The sequence below is a fragment of the Apodemus sylvaticus genome, chromosome 22 (genome assembly GCF_947179515.1).
Source record: "Apodemus sylvaticus chromosome 22, mApoSyl1.1, whole genome shotgun sequence".
Lineage (NCBI taxonomy): Eukaryota > Metazoa > Chordata > Mammalia > Rodentia > Muridae > Apodemus > Apodemus sylvaticus.
In genome coordinates this window covers 41,586,685-41,614,037 of record NC_067493.1, presented here as the reverse complement: position 1 = coordinate 41,614,037, position 27,353 = coordinate 41,586,685, and the positions used below count along the sequence as shown (strand labels likewise).

Genomic DNA, 27,353 nt, shown 5'->3' with positions numbered 1-27,353 from the left:
ATCTACTTTCCTTGCAGCCTGGCTGGAGCCACAGTCAGGAGGGGCTGCTAGCATCCTGAATTCCTGAGCTGGGCTCACACCCTTGCTGTGTCTTTGAAGCGAGGTCTAGGCTTTAAAATAAAAGTTTTAAAGATGTATTTATATTTTTATGTGTGTGGGTACATGTAGATACCATTGAGCCCTTTCTCCAGTCCTCCTAAAATAAGTTCTCTTTTCTTTCTTTTTTCTTTTTGAATCATGATCTTACTGTGCCATCTCTGGATGACTCGCTACATAGACCAGGCTGGCCTCAATCTTACAGGAGATCCACCTGCCTTTGCTTCCTGGATATTGGGATTAAAGGTGTATGCCACCATTCCTGGCCCCTAATTTTATTTTAAATTACATTCATTTACTTATTTATTTTGGAGGAGGCAGTTGTGCCTTGGTGCACGAGAGTCCTGGAGATCCAACCCCGGTCAGGCTTGACCACAAGCCGCTTTACCCACTGGGCCATCTTTATCTTGCTGACGCAACAGTTTTGTGTTGAAGAAAATTTGTTCAACTGTTTGAAAATCGTACTCACGGCTGATAATAGTAGTCGGATGGGAGACCCCAAGGGACCAGTCTGACGGAGTTAGTCAGATGTAGTCTGTCTGTCGGATGTCTCAGTGAAGAGTTTGTGGTGAGTTGAAAGGAGATTGATGAGGGACTCTTCCCCCTCTTGGAAGGGAACTGACCTTGAACTCTGAATGCAGCCAGACATGACCTTGAGCTTCTGACCCACTTGCCTCCGCCCCCCTCCTCCCAGTGCTGTATCACAGGTGTGCACGGCCAAGGCTCGCCTAGCACAGTGTTTTCTTACTACATAATATAGTCCTTTCTCTTTATGTCTGAATAATACTCAAATGGATAAACACGTTTTGTTATTCATCAGCCTAGGGGCATGCCCTTGCTTTTAAAACTGTACTTCTGAAAGGCTTCCCACTAAAAACAAACTTCAGGTCTATGGGCTGCTTTGACGAAGGCTTCCCACTCATTCCCTGGATTGCTTTTTATGATAAATTCCATCTGCATCGTTTAAGAAAGCAAGCCTTTCTCTGAAAGATTGGACAGTTCCTGCAAGTGTCCTGCACGTAAGCACTCTCCTCTGTCCTTTGAAGGCCTTGGGTTTCCCTGGGCTCAAAGCTCGTAGAGGGTGGCACACAGACCCCACCCCTTCTCTTTTCTTATCTTCCTTGTATCAGGGCTGGACTTGGGCTGCTCCTCTGTTTCTCATATAGTCTTCCTTTCGGAACTACTTGGTGGGCTTTGATCCTGTCAGGATTCGTGTGCTGAGGAGTTAGATTTAGGTCAGGCTTACCCGAACCCCAAACAAAAGTCTTACAAATATCCCAGGTTGGCCTGGAGTTTGCCAGGCGGCAGAAGATGGCTTTGAACTCACGATCCTTTTGCTTCCTTCCAAGTGTTGAGGTCACAGGCTGTCATTATCATACCTGGCGTTGGGGACTGGACTGGTTTTGTGCACAATAGTTGTTCTACTACCTGGCCCCACCTGGAGAGTCAGAACTTTTAAAAAAAATTGTGTGTGCAGTACGTGTGTGTGTGTGTGTGTGTGTGTGTGTGTGTACATGCCATGGTGCATATGTGAAAGCAGTGGACAATGCATTTAGGAGTCAGTTGTCTCCTTCAACCATGTGAGTTTCTGAGATCAAACCTAGGGCCTCAGGCTTTTGTAGCAAGGCCTGTACCTGCTGAGCCATCTGCCAGCCACTCTTAAATGTTTCTTGTCCCTCTTTTTCCAGGTAGATCCAGTGTTTACAAGGGAAGTGAAAGACCGGGTGAGGAGGTAAGAGAGACCAGCGGGTGGCATCTTCAGTCTGGTGACATCTTGCACATTAGGAATCCTGTGTGGCAGAGTGGGTGGCTCAGGAGACCCAGCTTACCGGTTTCCGACTCTGCTCTAAGAAGGTTGCAAGTGCAGCCCCCTGTAATCTCTCAAGGCCATGCTTTGGGCTTCAGGGTAGAGGCCAAAAAATGGACGCACTCAAAATGTAAGACACTCAGTCTCCCTAGTCACCTGGGGGACAGCCAGAGCAAAGCACTTAGTTCCTGGCTAAGGGTGTGGACTGGAATCAGAAGCCTCTGATGTGATGGGTCCCTAGGTACATGCCTCCATACCTGACTTAGTGAAGATCACTAAGGTTTTTTGTTTTGTTTTGTTTTTTGTTTTTAGCTGATGACACTGGGATAAATGCAATTATTTAAAATAACAAAGATTTGGGGACTGGAGAGATGGCTCAGTTGGTTAAAAGCATTGACTGCCCTGGGTCCTGTGGAGAACCCAGGTTCAATTCCCAACACCCACAGGATGGCATCCAATCACCTGTAATTCCAATTCCAGGCAATCCGCATGCCCTCTGCTGGCCTCTGTGTGTAATGTAGTCACATGGTACACACAGTCAAACACTGATACACATAAGTAAATCTTAACAAAAATTTGGAAGAATGAAGCGGCTTACTTGTGTCTGGCTGATGAAGGTACAGACTGCTATAGTCTCTTTGGAGGTAACTGATCAGTGTACCTGTCAAAATTGTTTCTTTTCCTGCCAGGAACAAGGGGCCCAGTTTTCATTCAATGTACAGCTGGGTCATAATTGTTCACATAACATTGAGTGGGAAACAGCTATGCTATCTCTGCTCTGTTTCTTTCAGGGCTGCAGGAGTCCGGCTGATCCAAGAGATGAGACAGGAAGATCTTCATGCAGTGGTGAAGAGCTGCTTTGCACTGGTCAACAGCTCAGTCTCCGAGGGCATGTCAGCCGCCATCTTGGAGGTACTGTAATCCCAAATACCCAGGATGTGGTACCAGAGTGTTCTTGCTCTTCTCCATTAAAAAAAAAAGAGATTTATTTAAAAAAGTTTAAGTTACGTGTATGCACATGTGTCTGTGTGGGTACAAGTGAGTGCAGTTGCTGATGGATACCAGAAGAGGGTGTCTAGATACCCTTGGAGCGAGTGTGAATTTGCATCAATTGCTCTGAAAGTGCATGATGTGATCATGACCTTGTGTCACCTTTGTATTCAGCAAAGAAGCCAGCTCTGCCTGTGCTCTTTGGTAACTATCAGCCTTGGTTGGGTGCTTAGCCTGTTGCAACCACTGGGGCAGTTTGCCGCCCCCAGCAACTAACTTTCAAACCAGTGCAGAGAAGGCAGCCAGTTGTTCTTCTATATGTAAATACACATTCCGCTCCACACGTTCAGGTCAAGAGCCTGAAGTCTGATGAGTGGTTTCATGAGCAGCCCGCCCAGCTTTCTCTGCGGAGTAACTGCTGTGGCACTCAGCTTGCCTCATAGGAAAGGCAGCTGTTAGCAATTCTGATGCTCTTGACGTGTCACTGTGGCCTTCCTTTGAGAAGGCAAAATAACCTTTGGGAGACTGGGCTCTGAATGAAGTTGATTTTAGGGGAGGGAGTGGTAAGCGCGCCTCTTCAGAATCCCTTTCAGATGGCCAGGGTGTTAATCACAGAGCGCACGCCCATCCCTGGTCCAGGAAGTGAACTTTTTTAACCTTTCCAAATCTGATTTCTTGAGCTGGCGAGTACGGATGCCCATTGGCTAAAATACACGCTTCTTACTGAAAGCATGTCAAGAGCAAATGTCAGTCAGATGCACAGCAACCCGGTGATTATTGCTAAAAGCCCACCGGGTCTTTCCCATTCAAGCATACGGTGGATTTGAAATACCCACCCCCACCCTCACCCTTAGAATAGAATTTCCTTAAAAGGAGGGAGATGGAGAGACGGCTCAGTCAGTTCAGTGCTTGCTGTGCTGAGTCTAATACCCAGGACCCACAGGAAAAGCCAGGCATGGTTGCTTTGTGAGTGTAATCCCAGGGATGGAGAAGTCTTAGAGGGGAGACAGGCAGATCCTTGGGACCCACTGGACATGCAGCCTAATAGAGTCTGTGAGCTGCAGGCCTGTGAGAGACCCTGTCTCAAAAAAAAAAAAACCATACAAACAAACAAACAAACAAAAAAACCCGAGGTGGAGAGTTTCTGAGGATGGCCGCTCCAAGTTTTCCTGTCTTCTCCACATCCATATGTATCCCTCCACACACCAAGGGTAGAAAGAACTGCCTCCATATTTCCCTTTGCCTGTTTGGAACACCCACATAGATGCAGTCAACGTGTAGACAGAACCTCTGGGTTAGGTTTTGGGACCTCCGTGGACGAAGGATCTAGAGCTAAGAGCAAAATGGAGCATGCTTGACCACAGCCAATCATGCTAGCTCTAGTGATCGGAGAACCTTGAAGGACCCTATAAGAGTGTTTTAAAACACTTGCGCCATTTTGCTGCCAAAGTATGTGTGTGTATGTGTGTGTGTGTGGGGGGGGGTGAGATAGAGATTGATTTTATGTGGGAGCATGGGACGGGACCATTCCTTATTTTTTTGAAAAGCCAAAGCTGTTTTTCAAGGGTCAGAACTAGAAAGCCTTGCTAAGGGCATTTCTTTGGGGTGTGGAAGGTGCTGGAGGCGAGGGATTTTGCAAGCGGCTGGGTGGTCTTTGTGTAGAAGAAATACACTGGCCACTGGCCAGCCTCACCTAAACCGCTCTCCGCTCAGTACTGTGAGTTTGTAAGAACACCTTCAGATCAAGTTGTTCTCCCATCCTAGCCGTGTTCACTCAGAATGGTCACCCAGGCCACAAAGTTGCAGCAAATCCTTCTTCGAGAAAAATAGAGATAGGGCAGTCTCCCCAGGGCTGCCTGGCTGCCAGCTTCACAAGCCACATCTGCAGGTGAGCTGTGCATCCCTAAAACCTGGCTGTCCTTTTTTTTTTTTTTCTAATGGGGCGCAGGTTCCAGCAGCTGTGTTCCTCATGCCATGGAAGATAAAGACTGTTTCAGCCAGGTATACTGTGGCACACACCTTTAGTTCCAGCATGCTGGAGGCAGAGGCAGGTGAATCTCTGTGAGTTCGAGGCCACCCTGGCCGTCCCCCCCCCCTTCAGACTTTCTATAAACCCCAGGCAGCACTAGTAAGGGTGGGGTCTGGCCACAGGGATGTTAGAGATCATGATATAGTGGTTCTGCCCATCTCATAAGAGGAGCTTGATCTAGTCTAGGGAGGCCAGGTGAGTCTGTTTTGGTAAAGGGAAACTATGTGTGTCATGTCCTGACATTTTGTGTGTCTGTCCCCCAGCGCCAAGCTCAGCCCCTCCTCTGTCTTTCCCTGCTTGCTCTGTGAATTTGCTCTGAACAGCGAGCAGGCCTATTTCCAAACACCGTCTAGCGCAAGGCTTTGCCAGCTACAGCGTTATCAGGACCAGCTTCTCAATGTGTTCACATATTCTCAGAGCTTGTCTGTGCTCAGAATTTGCCATTTTTTAAAGAGAGATTTATTTTCATTTTAAATTATGCACTCTCATGCGTGTCTAGGCGGGGGGGGGGGGGGGGAATGTGCACATGTGTCGGAATATGTGCACATGTGTGGGGGTAACCATGGGGAGGGCACTAGAGGCCCTGGATCTGGAGTCACGGGTGATTGTGAACTGTCATTCAGCTTGGGTACTGGGAACTAAACCCTAATCCTCTGCAAGAGCAGCAAGCACACTTAGCCCCCAGCCATCTCTTCAGCCCCATCCATCTTAGTTTTTGAGTTTTCATAACCTGGAGCCTGAAAAGTAGGCTAGACTGGCTGGCCAGTGAGTCTCAGGGATCCCCGTTTTATGGTCCCTGCCACCACACCCCCAGTTTCAAGATTATAGGTATGCACCACCATGCCTGGTTATGGTTTTGTTTTGTTGTTTTGTTTTACGAGACTCCTAGGAGACTGTACACAGGTCCTGATGCTGGCAGAGCAAGCATTTTACCACCTAAGCCATCTTCCGACCCTCCTTGCCTGGTTTTTAGATGCTACCCTTCATCCTCACTCCTCCCGTCTTCACAGGCAATGGATTTGGAAGTTCCCGTGCTAGCCAGGAACATCCCTGGGAACTCAGCTGTGGTAGAGCATGGAGTCACGGGATTGCTGTTTTCAAACCCTCAGGTAAAGAGAGACCTTTCCCCGTATTTGCCTCACCAGTATGAGTTCTGTCTGTGTGAAGTATGCCTGTGAATTCGGGGTTCTTGTGAGCCTCCCAGCTCCTGGTGGAGGTAGAGCTGTCCAGCATACTCTGTGGCTTCTGTTCTCACCCTGGAGGGACACACGGCATCTGGACTTCCAGGGCACTTCTGACCTGAGGATTTTCGCTCATCTGGCTGAACATTTGCTTGGCATGCATAAACCAGGCATGGTGGTGTACACCTGTCTACCACAGAGTATTCAGGCAGTAAAAACAGGAGGATCATAAGTTTAAGGTCAACCTCTGCTATATAGCTAGTTCAAGACTAGCCTACATGAGACCTTGTCTAAAACAAAACAAAACAAAACAAAATATAACTAACTACACAGAAACAAACAAAACAAAACAAAAACAAAAACAAAAACAAAAAGACAAATGCACAAGGACTTTGCCGTCCAATGTTCTAAGTACTTGTCTGGGGTTAGGGTGGAGCAGAAGAGAAGGTCCCATAGCCACCTGATGCCTTGTGACATGGTGTATTCTGGGGGCTGGTGGCACAACTCCCTGCTTCTCTCATGTTCAGGTCCTCTCAGGTGAGTCCCAGCCCCTGAGTCACAGAGACAGTCCAAACTCCCTACCCCCGTCACTATAGAACTTAAAACTTACTCGCAGATGTGTTTAGACCCACCATCTTCGCGTTGGCTTTACCGAAGGATGTTTAGAACAGCAGCCCTTCCTGGTTCTGTGAGGGGAAAGTTGCGATTCTTTACACTCCGAAATAGTGCGCGAGACACGGATGTCGCACGTACCCAGTGTATGCTGGGCTACGTTGCGCTAAAAACAAATACTGTAAGCTTTAAGGAACTCCAGGCTGGCACTGCTTCAAGCAACCACAGAACTTAGACTTGGATGCCGGGAGAGCCAGAGCAATTTCAAATATGCATTCAAATATGTATGAGAACCAGCACTTCATTTATTAAGAAGAACTGTCCTGTCAGACCACTGGCTTTGGGAGCTAAAATATGTATATGCAATGCGTAGCACATAAATAATGTGTAAGCATAAATGCTCTTTGAAGTCAAGCTAAATATAGTTACTCATTCTGCGTTAGCTGTTACTCCTTAATTGAGAACATAAAGAAACGTGGTTTTCCCATGTAGGGCTGGAAATAAAAGACTGAAGTATTCAGAGAGATTGGGAGATGAGGGCCTGTGCAAGGGCGTGGGGGGAATGGCCAGGAACCTTGGGGAGAGTCTGAGAGCTCAGCGGACGGTCAGCAAAGAAAGGGAGTCTTGGTTTGTGGACCATAAAATTGAATTCATCCAGGCCCCATGTAAGAGAGGACGAGGAGCAGGAGCAGAAGGAGAAGGAGGAGCAGGAAGAAGAGAAGGAGGAGCAGGAAGAAGAGAAGGAGGAGGAGGTGGAGGAGGAGGAGGAGGAGGAGGAGGAGGAGGAGGAGGAGGAGGAGGAGGGAAACCTGTGGATCATGCAGCATGCCTGGGTGCGGAGACTGAAGAATTGGCCACTGGAAAGGGGACCATTTCAGTTGGTAGAGTGCCAGCCTAGCATGCATGAAGCTCTGGATTCAGGCACCAGCACTGACCGAAACTGGACATGGCAGGATGTGACTACAAATCTAGTACTCAGGAGGATGAGACGTTCAAGTTCATCCTTGGTGACAACTGTGCGGTACATGGCACTCAGCCTTTATCTGCTTATTTGTTGACACATTTTTCTGTCTCCAACCTTCTCCTCTGGTCCCCTTTAGAGGGCTCAACCCTTCAGAGGGAGGTCTGCTAATGGGAAATGGCTCACTTTCCGGATTTGAGCCTCTGCAGGATGTGGTTCTTCAGCACCGGGGACAGCTCCTGCCATTAAGCCCTTGTTTCTTTTGACAGTGAATGGTAAAAGCCAGAACCTGTACACTCACCGCCGGGACAGGAGCATAGGAAAGAATCTGGAGGGAAAGGGTTGTATTAGTTTTCCATCGCTGTGGCAAATGTCATGGCCAAAAGCAACTTGGGGAAGAAAAGGTTTTATGTGGCTCACGCATCCAGGTCACAGCCCATCACAGGGGGAACTCGAGCAGAATCAGGAGCACTGCTTGCTGGCTTGCTCAGCCTGCTTTCTTATACAACCCAGGTCTGCGCTGCCTAGGACTGGCACCCACACATTGTGGGTCACACTCCCCTACATCAGTAGACAACCAAGAAAATTCTTCCTAGGGATTCCCACAGGACAATCAGATGGAAATAGTTCCTTTATTGAGGGTCCCTCTTCCCAGTAAGCAGTATGGGGCATTTGGTTGGGAATCTTACAAGGAGAGCCAACGGAATCATCTACATCTACCTCTACCTGTCTCTCCACGTCCATATCTATGTCTGTATCTATATACATATCTCCATCTATTATCTCTGTATTTATCTATATGTAATCTCACTCTATAACTAATGTGGAGGTTTATCTGTATGTATATCTATATAATATATCTCTATTTATATTCCATAGCTATGCCTAGTCTATTTTCTTTATATCTAAAAAGTTGATGACTAAACATATTTCACTGTAGGGACAGAATAATCTCTGGTTTTGTACACTTCACCTCTGGAAAATTTCAATTTAAAGAAGCTTCCCGAACTGGCTCAACATTGATTTCTCATTACCTCAACAATCTGGTTATTTCTCCATTTAAGAAGAAGGAAGGAGTCCAGCGACTTTCCTGCGTGTTTTTATAGCTTAGTTTTAGAGCTTCAAAATTAAGATCTATATGACATTTAATAGAAACCGTGAATTCATATTCTGCCAGGGCTGGGCTCTTCAAGGGCAACTCAAGCCGATCTGCTAGAAGGTTTTCTTTTTGTTCTTTAAACAACTGGAGAGAAATAAATTTGGGGATACGAATGGTCGCAGCGGCTAATGTTTATGAAGGACATGTTGTATTTAAGATTCTTAGTGGCAAACAAAACATGGCTTATGTTTTCCTCTCTCTCTCTCTCTCTCTCTCTCTCTCTCTCTCTCTCTCTCTCTCTCTCTCCTCTGAGATAGGGTTTCCCTGTGTAGCCCTGGTTGTTCTGGAACTCACCCTGTAGATCAGGCTGGCCTCAAACTCAAAGATCCCTCTGCCTCTGCCTCCCGAGGGCTGAGATTAAAGGTGTGAGCCACCTCTGTACAGCCAGCTTATGTTTAAAATATACATACATACATACATACATATATACATACATACACACATACACACACACATATATGTACGCAATGTCTATGTAGCCCAGGCTGTCAGGCTGTCTTCAAACTCACTATATAGCTAAGCATGGCCTTGAATATCTGATCCTCCTGCCCACCCCTGTAGGGAAAACAGGCGGGAACCTGCATACTTGTAAAAATGTAAATGGCGGGTTCCCCTGTACCTATGGAGGGGGTGCGTCCTTGCCCAGAATGGGGTCCATTCTGGTACGGGCCCGTGGACCTGTAGAGGAAGCCTGGCTAGGTGGGGAAGTCTTTGGTCCATTCTGGTGGCTGGAGATGCTGAGGCCTGGTCCATTGCCCCTACACGGTAGGTTTTAATAAGAGGCAGCCCATGGTTTCAAAGCTCTATTATAGAGAAGTAGGAAAAGAAAAAGAGATAGAAAAGTAAAGAGAGAAAGAAAAGATAGAAGGGTAAAAGCTGGCCATGACCCTGTGGGAAGAGGGGAGAAGAATGGAGAGAGAGGGGAAACAGGGGTTCAAGAGGCCAGAGAGAGCATAAGGGCAAGAGATCTAGGAGGGGCCAAGAAGCCTCCTTTTATAGTGGACTGGGTTACCTGACTGTTGCCAGGTAACTGTAGGCAGGGAAAACCTGGCTGTAGCCAGGTGACTGTGGGGGTGGAGTCCAGCAGAACACTAGGGGCTTGGCCCTATGTGACTGATGGCCACAGGATTATGGAGTTGAGTTAGGAGTATGGAGTTGGTGTCAGGAGCCTAGGTATCTGGGAGCATGGCTCATGTTCCCTTGTAGAATATTCTACTGGGTCTCTGGAGTAAGCCTCACTCAACCAGGCCATAGACTGCCTTTCGCGGTCCCACACCCCCCATCCCATCTCCCCAGTGCAGAGATTATAGATGGCCGCCGACACACTGAGCATATGTGGTACTGAAGATCAGACTTAGGCCAACCGGGCAATCTTTCTACTGAGCTACACCCCCTTCTCAAGGCTTATGTCTTTCTTAAAGACATCTTTTTCTTTAAGCAGGGATGACTTTGATTGTGTTTGGGGAAAGCAAGATACTCTGGGAAATGCCATTCTCAAGCTTGTGTCCTACCTGGAAGGTGGCAGTGCTCGGGGTTCTTGTTCCCATTTGAAATCCCCAGTGGCGTGTAAGCACACTCGCCTGTATGCTGTTCCTTCATCCAGAAGATGGGGATAAGACTCTTCCTTTTGGAAGCAGCAGATGCCGTGCCAATTGCTTTGAAGAAGATTTAGAATCATTGAATCTAGAGAGATGTCACATTTAAAGTTAGAGCCAGCAAGATCGCTCAGTGGTAAAGGCACTTAGTATTGTCCCCCTGGGACCTAAATGGTGGGAAGAGAGAACAGATTCCTGCAAGTTGTCCTCTGACTTCTATAGGTTAAAAAAGAAAGTGCAAAAACACCCCCCAGAACTTAAACAGTCCCTAAGCATCCAGTTCCTTATCCCTGTGCATTTATTTGAATGCTCACAGCCCCTCTCCCTGGAGTAGGCCAGGGCTGTAGTGTTGGACAGAGGGGCCCTGGGCCTTGCCTGGGTTTCTCGGAAGAGTCCAGCCCAGCCTGTCTGTGTGGTGTACAGGCACTATGCAGAGTTAGCTCTGTGAGTCCTGTCTGTCACATTACCATGAGAGAGTTGAGAGAGTGGGTCTGGGCTCCTTGGTCTGAGGTCCTGCAAGATCCAGCCCAGGTGAGAGATGAAGAAATGGTTATACACACATGTGCATGCATACACTCACACAAACCCCCACACACATGTTGATAGTTGATCTCACCTATCTCTGACCCTGTCCCCCTCCCTCCTTTCTTCCCCCTTCTCCTTCCCTCCCTCTTTCCCTTTCTCCTTCCCTCTCTCCCTACTGCTCTCCTTTTGGGAGGATTTCTGGTACTTTCTCACCTAACCCTATCTCCCCCGCAAAGTGGATTCTCTCAGCCTTGATTCATCCTGGTTCATCAGGAGAAGGGACCTTTCCTGTCTAAGGCCCACAGCCATCCTATGCTAAAGAAGGTGGCACAATCTGGCAGAAGCGAAGCCCTTAGTGACCCGTGGAACCTGGGCTTGATGACTATGGCTGGATAGAAAGGGCCACCAGATGGGGCTCATGCCTCAGGAAACATGGAAGCGGCACCTGAGGTGAGCTCCAGCCTGGACCTCAGCATCTCCTGGGCTTCTTGTAGGCCTGAGTACCAAGGTATTGAGGGCAACCTCGGGAGAATCCTGCTTGTCAAGAATTCTCCCAAAACACGAGGGGGAGAAGGTCCATGACTTCTTTAGTGACCTCTATGGTGTCCGTGCCATCTTCTGCATAGACACCTGCTGACTCACAAACTTGCTGCTTTGTTGTTGAAGAAATAAAGATGAACTAGGCATGGGCCCTGGGGAAGGGGCAGGTGTGACCCAGAGGAACAGAAAGGGAAGGTTCTCTCTCCTTCCTTCCATTACTGTACTTACCTGTACCCTATGAGGGCTCAGCCAATCCCAACTGCAGGACCCTTCTCCAAGCACAGAGATGTGTGGACAGCTTTGGTACCCAGGTGTAGGGCAGAGCTAATGGCATTTCTGCCCTGGGCTGAATCAGAGCAGGACAGTGCTGGTCCACGGGAGTTCACTGTAAAGATGCTGGCTGGTCAGCACCCTGGAAGTCATCAGGTATCTCAGGTGTCCCTTAGAGGATACCCTTGGACACTGTCCTCTGGAAGGGTAGTGCTGGAGGAGACAATGGGGGCAACAAGCAGGCTCAGTCACCTGCCTGGTGCCTCTGCTTGTCTTTCCTACTGTCCCCACTTACTGTGGGTTATGTCTCCATGACAGAGCTGAACCCAGTATCTACTGTGTCCCATCTCTGCTGGGCAGCACCTGATCCTAATAGGGCCACTTCCATTGGAGTGCTTTTCCTGGCCCTGAGCAAAGGAACCCGTTTGAAATAATGGAGATTATTCACACATCTGAGAACCCTCTGTGCTTCCCCGTCTTATATAGGGAGTGATATATGTGCTAGGCTATGCTGGGGCTCCTGCATAGAAGCCACCAGGCCCTCTTCTGCCCACACCCACTTGATTGTGGCTGAGGGGGTGCTGGTCTCCGAGCAGAATGCTGTTCTCACACTAGCTCCTCTTTTGGAGAGCTCGCCTTGGCCCAGGGAACAGCTGGGTTCCCACCCTAGCCACAGATCTGCAGTTTTCATTTCTTCTTTTAATCATCTGTGAGCGAGCCAGCTGCCTTCCCATCAGTCCCAAGCTCCCGGAGGACAGGGCTGGAAGATGAGGAGGAGGAGAGCTGTGGAATGCTGTCTGCCAGGCAGGACATGGCCGTTGCACCCAATAACAGCTATCTTAAGTGACATTCCTGTTGCTGTGATAAAACACCATGGCCAAGGCAACTTAGAGAAGAAAGTGGTTAACTGTTCATTTATTTACTTATTTATGAGCTCACAGTACTAAAGGCTTAGTGTCCATAATGGTAGAGATTATGGATGTTCCTTTGCATGGCACATGGAACAGAAGCAGGAAGCTGAGAGCTCACATCCTTGGCTGCAACCACAAAGCAGAGAGCAAATGAAAAGTGGCTGTAGAGCCTCTTTTCATCTCAAAGACCGCCTCCCCTCTGCTTTCTCCAGCAAGGCTGTATCACCTAAACCTTCCCAAACAGCGCCACCAACTGGGCGCCAAGTGTTCAAACGCCTAAGACAATGCGGGGGACTTTTCTCATTCAAGCCACCACACACAAGATCAAGCCACACAAAACTTCAGCACAGAGGGGAGGGGCTCCAAGGGCTGCAGCCCTGACTGAGAATCTATTGGCAGTTGGCGCCTGTGGGGACGGGGGAGAGTAATGCATTCTTAGGAGTAAGCGGTTATTGGTAGAATGCTCGCAACCTAGTGGATGATCCTAAATTATGTGCTACTAATTTTACTGAGGCTTTTTGTTTGTTTGTTTGTTTTTGTTTTTGCTTTTTTTTTAAAGAGGGAGATGAAGCTGAGATGTGTTGAGAGCTGGGGTGAGAGACGATAAAGGACTGAGATACTTTGTATACATATAGAAGATTTTCAAAGAATACATTTTAAATGGATTTGTTGTTTGTTTGTTTTTAAGAAAGAAAGGATACTGTCTCCACCGAAATAGAGGGTGGTCAATTCTGGGAACAGTTCCTTACTTCAGACAAACAATGGCTGTTTGTATCACTTAAAAAAACAACAACAACAACAACAAACTTTTTGCATGTGTCTGAGCAAGACTCTCCACACCTGCAAACCCAGGGAGGGGAGGTAGCTTTGGTCCACCACCTTTTCATTTTGTTTAGTGTCCTTTGTGTTTCTGAGTGACTTACTGAGTGTGCCCCGCCCCCTCCACTGGCTACTCACGGGAGGATGGGAGGCCGTAGTTTTCTGAGGTTGACTTATGGGCATCCACAGTCATTCATTTCTGAGCTCTCTGAAGACCTGCGTTTGTGTGCATGGTTTTTATTCTCACTGTCCTAGTGTGTGTACCTTCTCTGCTATTTACTGATCTCTGTCAGTGATTTGCAAGGGGACCTCACTGGTCCTAGAGAAAGCCCCTCCCGCAAGGTCACTTGACCTGCTTAAGTTAGCACTGCAGCATGCTCTGCGGGTGACAGCTCTGTGCAACCCTGATTGCTCCAGGTTAGCTGACTGCAAATCAACCTCCACCCCCATTTAGTGGGTGCACTCCACAGACAATTCCCTGAAACCTTTACTCTAGTTCTTTGGGTTCTGTCTGGTGTGGTGGCCCGTGGTAGATTACAGATATGCAGACTGACATTACACACATAGCCTGGACTCATGAGAGGCCATGGAACATGGACCAGTTACAGACATTGTAGCTCCTGACCCTTGCCATAACCCCTGATCTTTGCTATGGCTCCTGACCTCTGACAGCTTCTGCTGGTTGGGAGCAACTCTCAGGTTATCTCTGTTCTTGAGTCAAGAGAATGGGTTGGGCTTACCCCACAGCACCACAGTCAGTTTGGACAAATAGGGTCATCTGTGGGAGTCTTTTCCTCAGGCCACATTATGTTAAAAGCTGGCTATTTCATCTGAGAGGGAGGTATAAGTAAGTTCTAGGCTGCAGTTCTGGGTATTCATGGCTGAGTCTATATGGGCACTGCTGCTGATCCAGCTGAGGCCAGCGACTCACCCAGTGGTGGTTGTACTATAGCTGAGCTGGGGGCTAGGTGGTCCAGAATGGATTTCTTCTTGCAGTGGCCTTACAATTCTGTCCTTGGAGTCTCATCCTCAGTGAGACTGCCCCAAGCAAGTTTCTGTGTCATTTTCCAAGGTGACTTGGAAAGAGACAAAAAAAAAAAAAAAAAAAAAAAAAAAAAAAAAAAAGAAAAAGAAAAAAATCCAAGCCTAGATTTTACTTCTAAAATGTACTAAAGTTCCTTCTTCACAGCTTTGCCTGCAAACCAAAACAACCACACTGACACACCACACTGAGGAAAGCAAGGCCACTTGACTACCTGCAATTACTGGGTATGGGGAGTGGGCCTTGACTCCAATAGGAGTTACAAAGCAAAGACCCTTGTATAAAGGGGTGGGGGACTTTATAGACAGTCCTTGACGAGGAACAAATGGGCGGCAAATGGCTTAGCCACTCATGGGTACAGTAGCCAGGCTCAGTAGATAGTCACTGCAGAGCCAGGGAAAATTTTCTTCCTTCCTTCCTTCCTTCCTTCCTTCCTTCCTTCCTTCCTTCCTTCCTTCCTTCCTTCCTTCCTTTCTTTTTTTGGGGGGGAGCGTCCTGACTATTTCTCTTCGTTCCTTCCCCCTCTTTCCCAATACCTATTAATTAAGCCAGCCATAATGTACATCTGGTATCTAGCTTCAGTCTTTCTTGCTTCAAACCCTCTTTTCCAAGACTTCACTGCTAAGAAAATAAATAAATGAATAAATAAATAAATAAATAAATAAAAAGTTGGGTGCTTTAGCTGAGTCTATCAGGATTCTGTTCTAAAATTATACTGAGTCCTGCGGTGACAGTAAGCAAGGGCCCTGGTTTCAGCCCAGTCCTTCACATCAGATAAATCACAGATACAGCCCAGCATTATAAAGTAATATTCCCAAGTGCTAAGAAGCCCCTCAAATAATCTTAATATGAATGCTGTTCTGCCACGTGGTGGGAATAAAATGTTATGTTTTTATGGTGAAAAGAATACCAGTTTACTAGAAAATGTGTACATAATGCATAAAAATAAAATCGCACCCACATAAATGTTGCTATTTATATTGCCAGCTATAAAAGGCATTCAACATTTAATTAACAATAATTTCGAGGATATGTGGCTGTTCCCTCTTGACGGGAAAGTGCTGTGTGTTCATCTCAGGCACTGTCTCCTGGTTGGCATTTACTCAACCTGATGGAGTAAGGCTATAATGGTAATTGTGTATAAGTTTCTGCACGAGAGTCTTAGAGTACGTTTGTGGGTTTGTGTGTGTATGTGTGTGATGTGTGCACACGTGTATGTGTTTGCGGATGGTGTGGGCACAAGTATGCACGCAGGTGGTGGGCTGCCTGTGGAGGCCAGAGGACATTAGCTGCCGTTTCTCTTGCAGGTTTGTTTTGTTACGACAGGGTCTTGGCCAGTGAGTCCCAGGGATCCTCCTGTCTCTGCCTCCCAGGTACCAAGAGGCTACACACATGAAAGTTCTTTCCAGCGGGTGCTGAGGGTGGAACTCAGGTCCTCATGTTTGCCAGGCAAGAACTTTCCTGACTGAGCCACTGCCCTGGCCCTGTCAGCTTGAGATTCTTTAGCAGCTGCCACCACTGCTCTGGCTGACAGTTCAGTCTCATCTGCAAGCCTCTTTTGTCCCCCTCAGGAAGGGGAGTTGGTGAACTTAAATCCAGGCCTCCTGGCTCAGCGTTCCTTGCAAGCGTAATAAATAATGGATGGCCCTCCTCTCTCCCTAAACAAGGTTTGATATCAGAATACATCTTCATTTTTCTAATTATGAGAGGCTTTGAAATTAAATACTGGTCAGCAGGAGGCTCCCGATGCATCAATTAATAATGCACACGGGGTCTGAAGGGGGACACTACAGGAGTGGAGGCAAGAAAACAAAACCCAGAACCTTCTCATGCTCTGTGCTTGCAGCCTGAGGGGACAGTGGCCTTGGCTCATTCCCAGTGAGACAGGCTAGGCTGACTCCTTGACAGGCTTCAAATTGGCAGTTAAGGAGACTAGGCCTAAATCTCTGTTTCCAAGAACTGGGCAATTCCAGGCAAGTGCAGGCCTCAGAAGCTGCCCTGCCACCTAGCCTGAGGCAAGGTCAACAGTAGTTTCCAGGCTGCCTCAGCTGCTTCCCCTGCAACAGTCCTCCTCCTCTCCTCAACACCGCCTAAGGGTTCTGAAATGCCTAGAGATAGAGTGAAATAAAGCTGACCTACTCTGGGATTCCTCAGCAACAGTTTCCAGGCCCCACATCCTGGTAATGGTTCTAGATTCCGGAATTCCCTTTAAATCAGGCCTGTGAGCTCACTTTGGGGTCTCTCTATCTTGGTAGTGGTTCTGGCAAGCCTTAGCTTATCAGAGACCTCCTGAGTGAACAACTTGGAGTCGGGAATCGATGCAAAAAGCAAAAGAAATTTATTGTTCCAACATGTTGGGGTTGCCCTGCATTTGGAGGGAGAGAACGACCACATGCAGCTCATCTGGTGAGCCTTTCTACAGTTCTCAGGGCAGCCACCATTAGGCACAATGTGATTGGCAGAGCAGTGTGACTTTTAAACTGATTGGTCTCTAGGGAATGAGGTAGCCAACAAACTAGCTCTGGGAAGGTGACTGGTGGTCAGTCCCTGCTCCCTGTGGTCTGAGGAATGTAATTTAGCCCCTCCTTTCCAGAGGGGAGGGGTGCCTATGTTCTTTGTGATCTTTCTCTTCCAGGAAGGGAGGGGTCCCGTGGAATTTTCTAAATTCCTGAGCTGACCTCATCAATGTGAAACCCCAGCATGCTGGACTTCTGCAGAATAAAACACTCTTTGTGTTTACATACTATTTGAGTCTGGGGTATCGTTCTTCAGCAAAACATGGACCCTTACAGCAGTTGGTCAGTGTGAGCTCTGGGGTGATAGCTAAGAGAAGTGGTACAGAATTGGAACACAGAATTGGCCCTGAGACCCAGAGCTTCCTTCTGCACCAGGCCTTGCCCTGGTGTAAATAAAGAACTTCTCTGGCCCCAGGGTGTGTGCCGAGGGTCTCTTGCTGTGGCCATAAAAGTGGGAAGAAATCATGCCTCCTGGGTCATTGCAAAGAAAGTGATTATTGATATTAGCTATAATATTTATGTTACATTTATATATTATATATAATACTAAATATTTTATAATATTAAACATACATTAAATATATTGATTCATATATTATTTGTAATACTAATTATATATAACATGTTTTGTTATGACATTTTATACATATTTAATATATTTGGACCATTCTCCCTGATTTCCCCTCTCTCCATCCTACTCATTCTCTTCCCATTGGGTCCCTTTTCTCTCTCTCCTGCCCCTCCCCCACCCGCTCCTCCTCCATGTTGGTTATTTCCAGGAGGGTGGACTTTTTACTGGTGGATACACTACTGAAGGAAATATCTTTCTTCACTTGATCTTAGTCAAAAGGCCGAGAAGCGATGAAAATATCTTTCTTAATGCTTCATTGTTGAACGTCATAACCAAAAACAACCTGGGGTAGAAAGGATTTATTTGGCTTCTAAATCCTGATCCCAAATGATAGGTTTTTCTCCCCCGGAGAAATAAACCAATTCAGCTGAATGAAAAGCAAAAAAAAGGGGCAGGTTTGTTTGGGAATGGGCTCCAGGGTGAGTTCACTAGCCCCTGGGGATGAGAGCAGGGGTGGGGGCGAGGTCACTGGCAGACTGTGGGGAGGGTGGGGGTTGTCATTGGCATACTATGGTGTGGAAGCTTCTTATAGACTATAAGGGAGGGGAAATGATGTGTCTGCCACATGCTGGGCTTGTGGTGGATGGGGGACGTTGCCTGCTGGTGACTTCAGATGAAGGCAGCTGGGATAGCTGTCAGGAATGCAGAGCCGGGCTTTTTTGGTTGTCCTTTCTGTTCCCAGGCTTTCCAGGTGGGCAGGGCAGGGTTGGGGAGCAGGACCAGCCAGGGGCTTCCAACCAAACAAGTCTTATTATCAGGGAAGCCGAGAACTCAAACAAGGCAGGAACCTGGGTGTGAGAACTGAGGTGGAGACCACAGGATAAAAGCTGCTCTCCAAGGTTTGCTCTCCAGGGCTTGTTCAGCCCGGTTCCTTATCACACTCAGGACCACCTGCCCAAGGGTGGCACCACCCAACAGTGGGCTGGGTCATCTCACATTAAGTATTATTGTTGTTATTATTGTCATCATCATCATTATAAAATGCTTCATAAACTTACCCTCAGGCCAAGGGAGGCATTTTCTCGACTTAGCTTCACCCGAAAAGACATCAAGTTGATACAGATCTAATCAGGACATTCTAAATACCCTATCCACCATGAACCAGTTACAGATTGTCAGGAAGGGGCGAGCCACTCCTCAGTCCAGTCTTATGCAGGCGAACCATAGCTACAACATTCCACAACCCTGTACCCCTTCCTCCCTCAGCTCTTGCCATCTTAGCACCCCACATGGTGTTCCCTGAGCCTGGAGGGTGTGGTGAACACATCCCACTTAAGGCTGAGTCACTTATTTCGGTGCCCTGACCTTTGTGTGAGTCTCTGCATCACCACTGCCTACTGCAGAAATAGGCCAAGAGTTGATTCTCCTTGGACTAGGGAAGACTGGGGAGGAGCGTGATTGACAGCTCCAGGGTTTCCCCGCGGACATTCTTGGCAGGTGTTTATGGGCACAGATCTGTGGGGATGTGACCCGTCCAGCAGGTCCAGTTATTCCTGGGTCCCGAAGGGGCACTACCTGAGGGTCAAAAATGGGGGGGGAGAGAAAAGGGAAGCCAAGCATGCTAAGAAAGACAAGTCAGTCTGGGTTATGTCAAGGCTTCGTTTAATGTCGGGGAGGTAAGTGGGTTTTAAGGCTTACAGAGAAGGAAATAACCTTCACACCAGACAAAGGAGGGAAGGGCAGAGACACCCCTAGGGGTTGAAGCAGGAAGCAAGCGAGGAGGTCATCTGGTCATCTGGAGAGGACACCCGGAGTTAACGGAGTTAACGCCGGCAGGTACATTCCGTGGTTAGGGCAGGAACATCTTGTGGTATTCTCAGGATCTTCTCACACTGGGCAGGAACATCTCGTGGTATTCTCGGAATCTTCTCACACCGATAGCTCAAGGAGAAGGCTCTAGTTAATTGTTCTTATATTTTAGCAGCCACCACCTTAGGGCCATGAGTAAGCATTAGTCCGAATAGCTCAGGATGGCTTCCCACATCTCCTCCTTTTTTCTTTCTTAAGTTGAGGGGTGGCTATGGAAAGAGGGTCGGTGGAGAGCCTGTTTTAGGCTATGTGGTTTTGCCCCCACGTCCAGCACCGCAGTAACTAGGCCTTTTTAGATCCTAGTAGGGCAGGGCCTCTGCCTTAGGCTATGTAAGTTGCATCCACTCCTGGCATCACATCCCACTCCAATGGCTTAATCAGGCCCTTGGTGGGTGTGATGGGCATCCAGGTAGAGGACTCACAATAATCCCGTCATGGAGTCACCCTGCAGCCAAGAGGCGGTGTGCATCTGGCTCGTGGCACCACAATATTTCCCGTCATTGGCTACTCCACAGCTTATGGCCCTCAGCCACTATTAGGAGCCGGAGGTCACCCTCCCTGGCATTTCTACTGCTTAGGGAACCAAGAAAGTTCTGCGCCTGCAGTAAGGGTGGAAAACTGAAGGCCGAAGGTTGCTACCTCCATGTCTGTCAAGGCAGAATCAATCTGTGATTTAACAAAACTGGTCAATCTGTTAAAGGCCCAGGGGCCAAATGACAAAAGCAACAAAAGACCCAGGAGGGGCCCCAAAAGGCTGGAGAGCAAGGTGGAGAGCCAGGGAGAAGTCTCAGCATCAGTATACTCTGGCAGCTAGCATGTTCCTTCAGCATCCTGTAGAAAGAACACAAACATGCCTCTTCTCTACACTTAGAGTTCCCTGGCATTAAAATTTTTAAATTTTTGTGGTATATAGAGATGTAATTCTCCCTTCTTTTATTATAAAAATATTGTTGTAAAGTTCTATGGGCCTGTTCCATAATATCTTGCCTTTGCAAATTATGAGGAATCTCAGTAATATGACTAATATTAGATTATAAATAAAACATCTCAAATGACTGACTATAATAATCAGTTATAATATTTGTCTTAATCTGATTTGGAACATTCAGTATAAAAAAATAACATGTAAAAACAGTTATAACTAGAAAGCTTGAAAAGCTGTCAATAGTCATATGTATATTTTGATTAATTTTTTTGAATTGCATTTGTATTGTAAAAGTTAAGAATTAGTAGCATTAAAAAAGAAACAATTTCAAGCAATTGTAAGCCATGAGTTATATATATATATATATTATTAATATACAAATCAAAAGTTTGATTTTTAACATTTTAAGAAGAACAGCTACAGCACCCAATTCAATTATCTGTGCTGAAGCAAGGGGACACTCAAAAGAATAAACATGTGATCTAATTATATGAGCTTTACTCTCATAGTAGATGTATTTTTATAGGATGATGTATAAATCTATAACAATAAAAATATGTATAGAGGTATATTTTTAACAATTTATCTTTTAGATAACAATTATTAATTTTGCCTAAAAAAGGCTTGCCATGTAATAAATCAACCATCAATGTTTTGTAATAACCAATTTGATTGCTGTTTGAAACAAGGAACAAACGTTTTTTACCTTGAAAACAGAGGTTTAGGTCTTCCACGGGCAAGCTTAAGATGAGGTTAATATAAGATGAAGCCAATTAATATATCCTAACAACCTTTGAAAATCATTTATGTAAAAATTCTAAAGGCCTATGGTTAGGAGAAAAGGCCTGTAATGAACATTTCATGAACATTATACACTGAAGAATTTAAGATCCTAGCTTCTTGTATTGAGATAGAGACAAAATATCTTTTCTCACTTAAGGTAAGGCTACTCGTCATTCCTTAAAGAAAAAACCTTCTAATGAAATTGTTTTATTGCTTCTTTAGTGTTAGAAGCAGATGCTTTTATAATTGTCAGAATTTAAAGCAAAAAACACTCTATACATTTTGTATGGAGTAGACAGGCCAAATGTTAATGCTTTATTGACTTTTTATAGAGTTTAATTGCGTTTTAAACCACACGCAGAAAAGGATGTAAGGAATGTCCTTTTAGCCAAACTTTCCCTAGTTGAGGCCTGAAAGGCAAAAATAGTTTTTCACAAGTTTCCACTGAGGCAGCCCCAAGCCTTGCATTAACTCAAATGTAAATTCCTCTTTTTTTTTTTTTTTTTCAAGGACCCACCTTGGGTCCTAGGCTAGGACATTACATGTGCTTCCTCAAACTTAACCACCTTCTAATCTGAGCTTTTTATCTAAGACCAGACCCAAACCCGCCTGACCAGTCCAGCAAGGACACCTTGAGGATTGAATAACCAAAGGAACCTGCAATTCCAGGATTCCGGGAAAGATCCTAATGTCATCGTAGTCAAAGGAGCCTGTTTGATATCAAATAAATTTCCACTGAGATCTCCCTTTTAATTTTGGAGGGTTAAATTTTGCTTCTACCATTGTAGCCTATAAACTTGTGGAAAAGTAGCAATGGGCCTAAAATGGCCACAGCTGTATCATACTTAAAATTATCTTAATTACAAAATATGTTAAGAATCATGAGCCTTTAACAAGGCTGTAAACTTAAAACTGCAGCCAATGACACACTGGTAATTTTTATTGTAACTCAATTTTTCCTTGCAATATTAGAGCACAACTGCAACTTTGGAAGCAAATTCCAATTTTAAACCATCTATTTTCTTTAAAATCAAAGGCAAACGTATTATCTTTACAGCACAAGGTTTGTCTGCCTGTTCTTATGTTCAAGTGTATGACAGTGTAACTTATTAAAGAGACATTATTTTAAATCATATTTCTTATAAGTCCAATCTCCAGGCCAAGATTTTCACACGAAACACCATGCCAATTTAGAAGCATCTCAGAGGCCTGTATTTCCTGGGTTGCGTCATGTCGCGTGTAGCTAGTTAAGATGGCTCTGACACTGAATCACCAGTTTTAAACAAACCTTTTCTTAATAACACTATACCTTTTAAATCATAGCCAATTAATTTATAACTCTGTAGCCAAGATATGTAAAACATTTATACCTTTAAGACCTATTAAAAACAAGAATAAAGCGATTACACAAATTTTATTAGTTAAACCAGAGTTTTCTCAAACTGGAGAAACTTAAATTAGTCCTTTAAGAGAAAAAGTTAAGCAAGTTGCCGCTGCCGGGTCTACCTGCTCGTGGCCCACAGAGTTCTGGGGTCTCTCCAAGCCGGAGCAGGGCCAAGTAACTTTGAGGCGCTAGCACTCTGTCTTTAACCGCTCGCCAGGGCCAATTGCCTGTGGCCCACGGAGTTCCGGGCTCTCTCTCTGGAGGCCGCCGTTATTGCCTGTGCCTCTCGCGCCATGCGCTGTCCTGTACTCTACCTCCCAAGTGTTTGGATTAAAGGCATGCACCACCATTGTCTACTGCTGTACATTTTTTTTTCTTTAGCTATGTTTTACTCCTACTTATGAATGTGAGGCACCTCAAATTAGCCTCCTCTGTGTAAACTGCAATTGGCAGGACTGCCAGCAAGATAAAGCTTTTTTACTATTTTTTTCTTTTTAACATAAAACATAAAAACGACCAATCATTCAGCCAAACAAAACAATGGACAACACAAATTGACACACATATAGACAAGTTTTGGTGCACCAAAAGACAAACAACAGACGAGGGAACTTGATGTCCCAAAGAGATCCAAATATCTTAACCTGAACTAAAGAGCTCTCCAGTAGGTTTCAGAGAGAAAACAGGACGTCTCCCGTTTTCCTGTCCTCACCAGGAGAGTTTTGAAATAGCTTCCAACCATTCTTTTTTTTTTTTTTTTTTTTTTTTTATACCGTGTCCTACACGTGGAAGAACTGCTTTTCTGAAACCTGCTTTTTCTCTTGTTTAAGATTTAACAAGGGGGAAGGAGGATGCCTAGTCGAACACACACACCTGTGGAGAGGGGAAGAGAGCCCAGGAATTTCTCTGCAGTCCAGGTCTTACATGTTGCCCTTGAGAGGTTTTTCTCTGGCCGCCTCAGCAGCAGTCTCTGGCTTCTACCTGCATGGGTCTCCCTGTCCATTTTTGCTTAGTCCCTGACCAGGGAGATAGTTCTGGGAGAGCATTTGTTGAGCAATAACCTCATTGAGACTACACATAAGGACTTTCATTTGAGAGAGAATGTCTCTTCCCCAGAGGTTAACAGGCAGACCAGGGACCAGGAAGGGCTGAGTAGAGCCAGTATTTCCCTCACTGTCTTCCCAAGTCAGCAACTGTGAGCTCTGGAGAGTATTTTTTGATTGTCCAATCCCCTGCAGATGGGTCAGAGAGGTTTGCAAAGTGGGAGTCCAAGCACTTTGGGAGATCACAGTAGATTCGGCACCTGAGTCTAAGATGCCCTCAAAGCTTTTACCGTTTATTTTAAGGCTGATCGTATAGGACGATCTCTGGTGATTGCCTGGACCCAGTAAAGGTCTGAGGAACCTGGCTGAGAGGAGCCGAGCTGCATGCCTATCGCTGGGTATAGGGTGGCGGGCCATGTGGAGGGGCTTGTTTTGGCTCTGGCTTTTTCTAGGCATTTGACTTTGAAATAAATCTTGAAGTTAGAGTGACCATTTGTCCCTCATAGCTCCTTTAAGAGGGCTACTTGCTCTCTGCAGCTTTTCTCCTCCAAGTTGGGGGGGGGGTGTCTCTTAACTTAATGGCATATCAGCAAGGGATGGGTCCCTCGGGAGCGGAGGATAAAGAGAAGTTACAGGAGCAGATGGCGGGCACTCAGACCTGTCTATAAAGACCGAGGAAGGTTTTGGAGAGTTCTTTTTAGAGGAAAGCAAGGTCGCAGAAGCTGCCCGAGACAAAGGGCAGAGGCAATATTCAGCAGGGTCCTCGTTCGCACTCTGAATGAGCCCCCAGTAACTAAAGAATGTATCAGACATTGGTTCACCTGTACCTGTTTTCAAAATCTTATTAATTTCTTTACCAACACTATTCCACGCTGGCGGGTAAATATCAGGTCCACTTAAAACCAACCAAGGACATTTATCATGACAAAACAAAAAGAACTTAATTAAATCTTTTTTCTTAACTCTTACTCCTCTCTCCCTGAATGATTGCTTGATTTCTCCTATAAATCAAGCCTCTTTAGACTCTTTTAATAATTGTTTCCCCATGACAATCGGACGACAATGTTTGGCCACTTACCTGCCCCTCCAGCGACGCACGAGCAATGCGGTCTGTGGGGTCCTTCATTCCTTTTCCCGGGATTTCTCCTCCGTCGTCCGGTAGTTGACCGTACTTCGGGTCCCTGGTTCGGGCGCCACTATGACCCGTCCAGCAGGTCCAGTTATTCCTGGGTCCCGAAGGGGCACTACCTGAGGGTCAAAAATGGGGGGGGAGAGAAAAGGGAAGCCAAGCATGCTAAGAAAGACAAGTCAGTCTGGGTTATGTCAAGGCTTCGTTTAATGTCGGGGAGGTAAGTGGGTTTTAAGGCTTACAGAGAAGGAAATAACCTTCACACCAGACAAAGGAGGGAAGGGCAGAGACACCCCTAGGGGTTGAAGCAGGAAGCAAGCGAGGAGGTCATCTGGTCATCTGGAGAGGACACCCGGAGTTAACGGAGTTAACGCCGGCAGGTACATTCCGTGGTTAGGGCAGGAACATCTTGTGGTATTCTCAGGATCTTCTCACACTGGGCAGGAACATCTCGTGGTATTCTCGGAATCTTCTCACACCGATAGCTCAAGGAGAAGGCTCTAGTTAATTGTTCTTATATTTTAGCAGCCACCACCTTAGGGCCATGAGTAAGCATTAGTCCGAATAGCTCAGGATGGCTTCCCACAGGGATGTGTGTTTGTGTGTGTGCTACTTGCAGGTACAGGTCACTGCAAAGCTGCAATGAGAAGAGCGTGGATGCACAGTTGTGGGTGTGGCACGCCCTGATGTATGTATGTATGTATGTATGTGTGTGTGTGTGTCTCGTACATCTTTACCCACTGAGCCATCTTGCCACCGGACATATACAGTGTCTCTTAATCCCAATGCTTGCATTACTCTAATCCCCACCCTCCCAAAAGTGATTTTCTCCAGGGTTCCCCTTTGCGCCCACCGCGCATGTGTGTTTCTCATCCACTTCCTGTCTTTCAGGAGTTCATTCAGTTGGCAAAGAGACTGGTTAGCGATCCCGCACTGGAAAAGGAAATCGTGACCAACGGAAGGGAATACGTGAGGACACATCATTCCTGGCAGGTGGAGAGGGACACCTACCAGCGCCTCATCAGGAAGCTGGAGATATAAACTTGGAGGTATAAATGATGGAAGTTTGTGCCCACCACATCTGTCCCAACGACCACCAGGTGCTCAGCTCTGGGTAGACGCCAAGAGATGGGACCCAGTCCTGGACCACTGGAATCCTAAGAGTCCCCAGAAACACATCCACCCCCAAGTCTCCTCCTGTTTGGCAGACAGTTCTGCTGTGCTTATAGCTCAGGTCTGGATGGACTTATAGCTCACTTCTGAAAGTGCTTGTGACTCAGTCCGAACATTGCTTACGGATCAGGCCTCAGTAGGCTTGTAGGCTCGCTGCTGAAAGTGCTGCTGGCCCAGTCCAGGATGTGTTTGCAGCTCAGTGCAGGAGATGGAGGTGCATCTCGGGCCTTTGGAGGAGTGTTCCAAGAACTGTTTTTACAACGTATGGAGGCTTATTTATAAGCAGACCCTTCCCCTGCCTTCACAGCGAAGAAACAAAAAGGCCAGGATGGCCAATGGAATGGAGTAGAGCATTTTTGATATGCTCTTGATCTACAAGTCATCACAGGGTCCTGATGGGCTTGGGGGGAGGCAGGCTGTGGCTGGCATGCTAGTAAGCTCAGGGAAGGCTGTGAACATATCAGGTTGTATCACTTCTCCCTAGTGCACCTGAGCGCCCAGCCTGCTTTCCAAAAGAGGCCCTGCCCACCTGTATGACATCACAGAGAGCCTGGACGGTGATTGGATGGGGAGGGGCGGTCTTTCCTCTTACCACTAAGGACTTGAGAAGGAGTGTTGACTGAGTCACAAGACTCCAGACAGTGGTGGGACCCAAGACTATGACAGGGAGGTCACTTGGGTACCGGAAATCAGTCTGGGTGGCGGGGGTGTCTTTCAATGGGAGCTCCGTTCCTTCGATGGGTGCAGCGCTCGGTACCTCCAGCGACCCTTTTGTTGAATTTCAACAAGGCTGTGCTACTGTGAGCAGGACGTGGAATGGCCACCTGTGCTATAAAGCAAGCAGCTTGGCGGAGGAGAGAAAAATGCAGCCAAGAGCCACACGTGCATGGAAAGTATCCGGCTGTGGAGGAAACGGAGGAGTCAGAATCCATATCAGACTTGATCCAACTCAGAAGGCACATCTGGGCCTTTTGCTTTTCTTAGCAGTAGCGGCATCTCCTTTTTAAGAGAATCCGGCTGGAAGGAAGCAAACTTTGTAAACCAGAACTTCAGGGATGAAGTCAGAGCTCGATTCGATAGGATGCAGTTCTCTCGGTTTTCTATTATTCTGTACCTCAGAACCAGCACTGTCACTTTCGCGAAGGCTCCAGCAGAGGCAGCGGCAATCCCGCACTGCTTGAGCTTCAAGCATTTGCAGGAGCCCTGAGAAATGTGTCCATTTCCTTGGCCCTGGGCCTGAGCTGGGGGTCTTACCTCTCTGGGCACAAGAAGGGGTGGGGTGGGGGTGGGGAGGGAGTAATGAGGCCTGAATCTCCATAGCAACTCTTCTGAGCCAGAATTCAAACCCATCTCAGGAGTGACGTGTAGAGGTCAGGTGTCATAGTTGTTTACAAAAGCCGGATGCTCGGGAATGCTTGCCTCT

At 46.7% G+C, this 27,353-nt stretch overlaps 1 protein-coding gene across 2 annotated transcripts in view; it reads left to right on the top strand.

The window, feature by feature from the left end:
- The window catches only part of Glt1d1 (glycosyltransferase 1 domain containing 1), an 82,968-nt gene extending 55,816 nt beyond the window's left edge, over window positions 1-27,152 (top strand). For both annotated transcript variants that reach the window (XM_052168814.1, XM_052168812.1), the window contains 4 exons: window positions 1,785-1,828; window positions 2,695-2,815; window positions 5,933-6,031; window positions 25,649-27,152. In XM_052168814.1, the coding sequence (XP_052024774.1) occupies window positions 1,785-1,828; window positions 2,695-2,815; window positions 5,933-6,031; window positions 25,649-25,798 (414 nt within the window). In that variant the 3' untranslated portion in view covers window positions 25,799-27,152. The remainder of the gene's footprint in view (window positions 1-1,784; window positions 1,829-2,694; window positions 2,816-5,932; window positions 6,032-25,648) is intronic.
- Window positions 27,153-27,353: the final 201 nt, after the last annotated feature.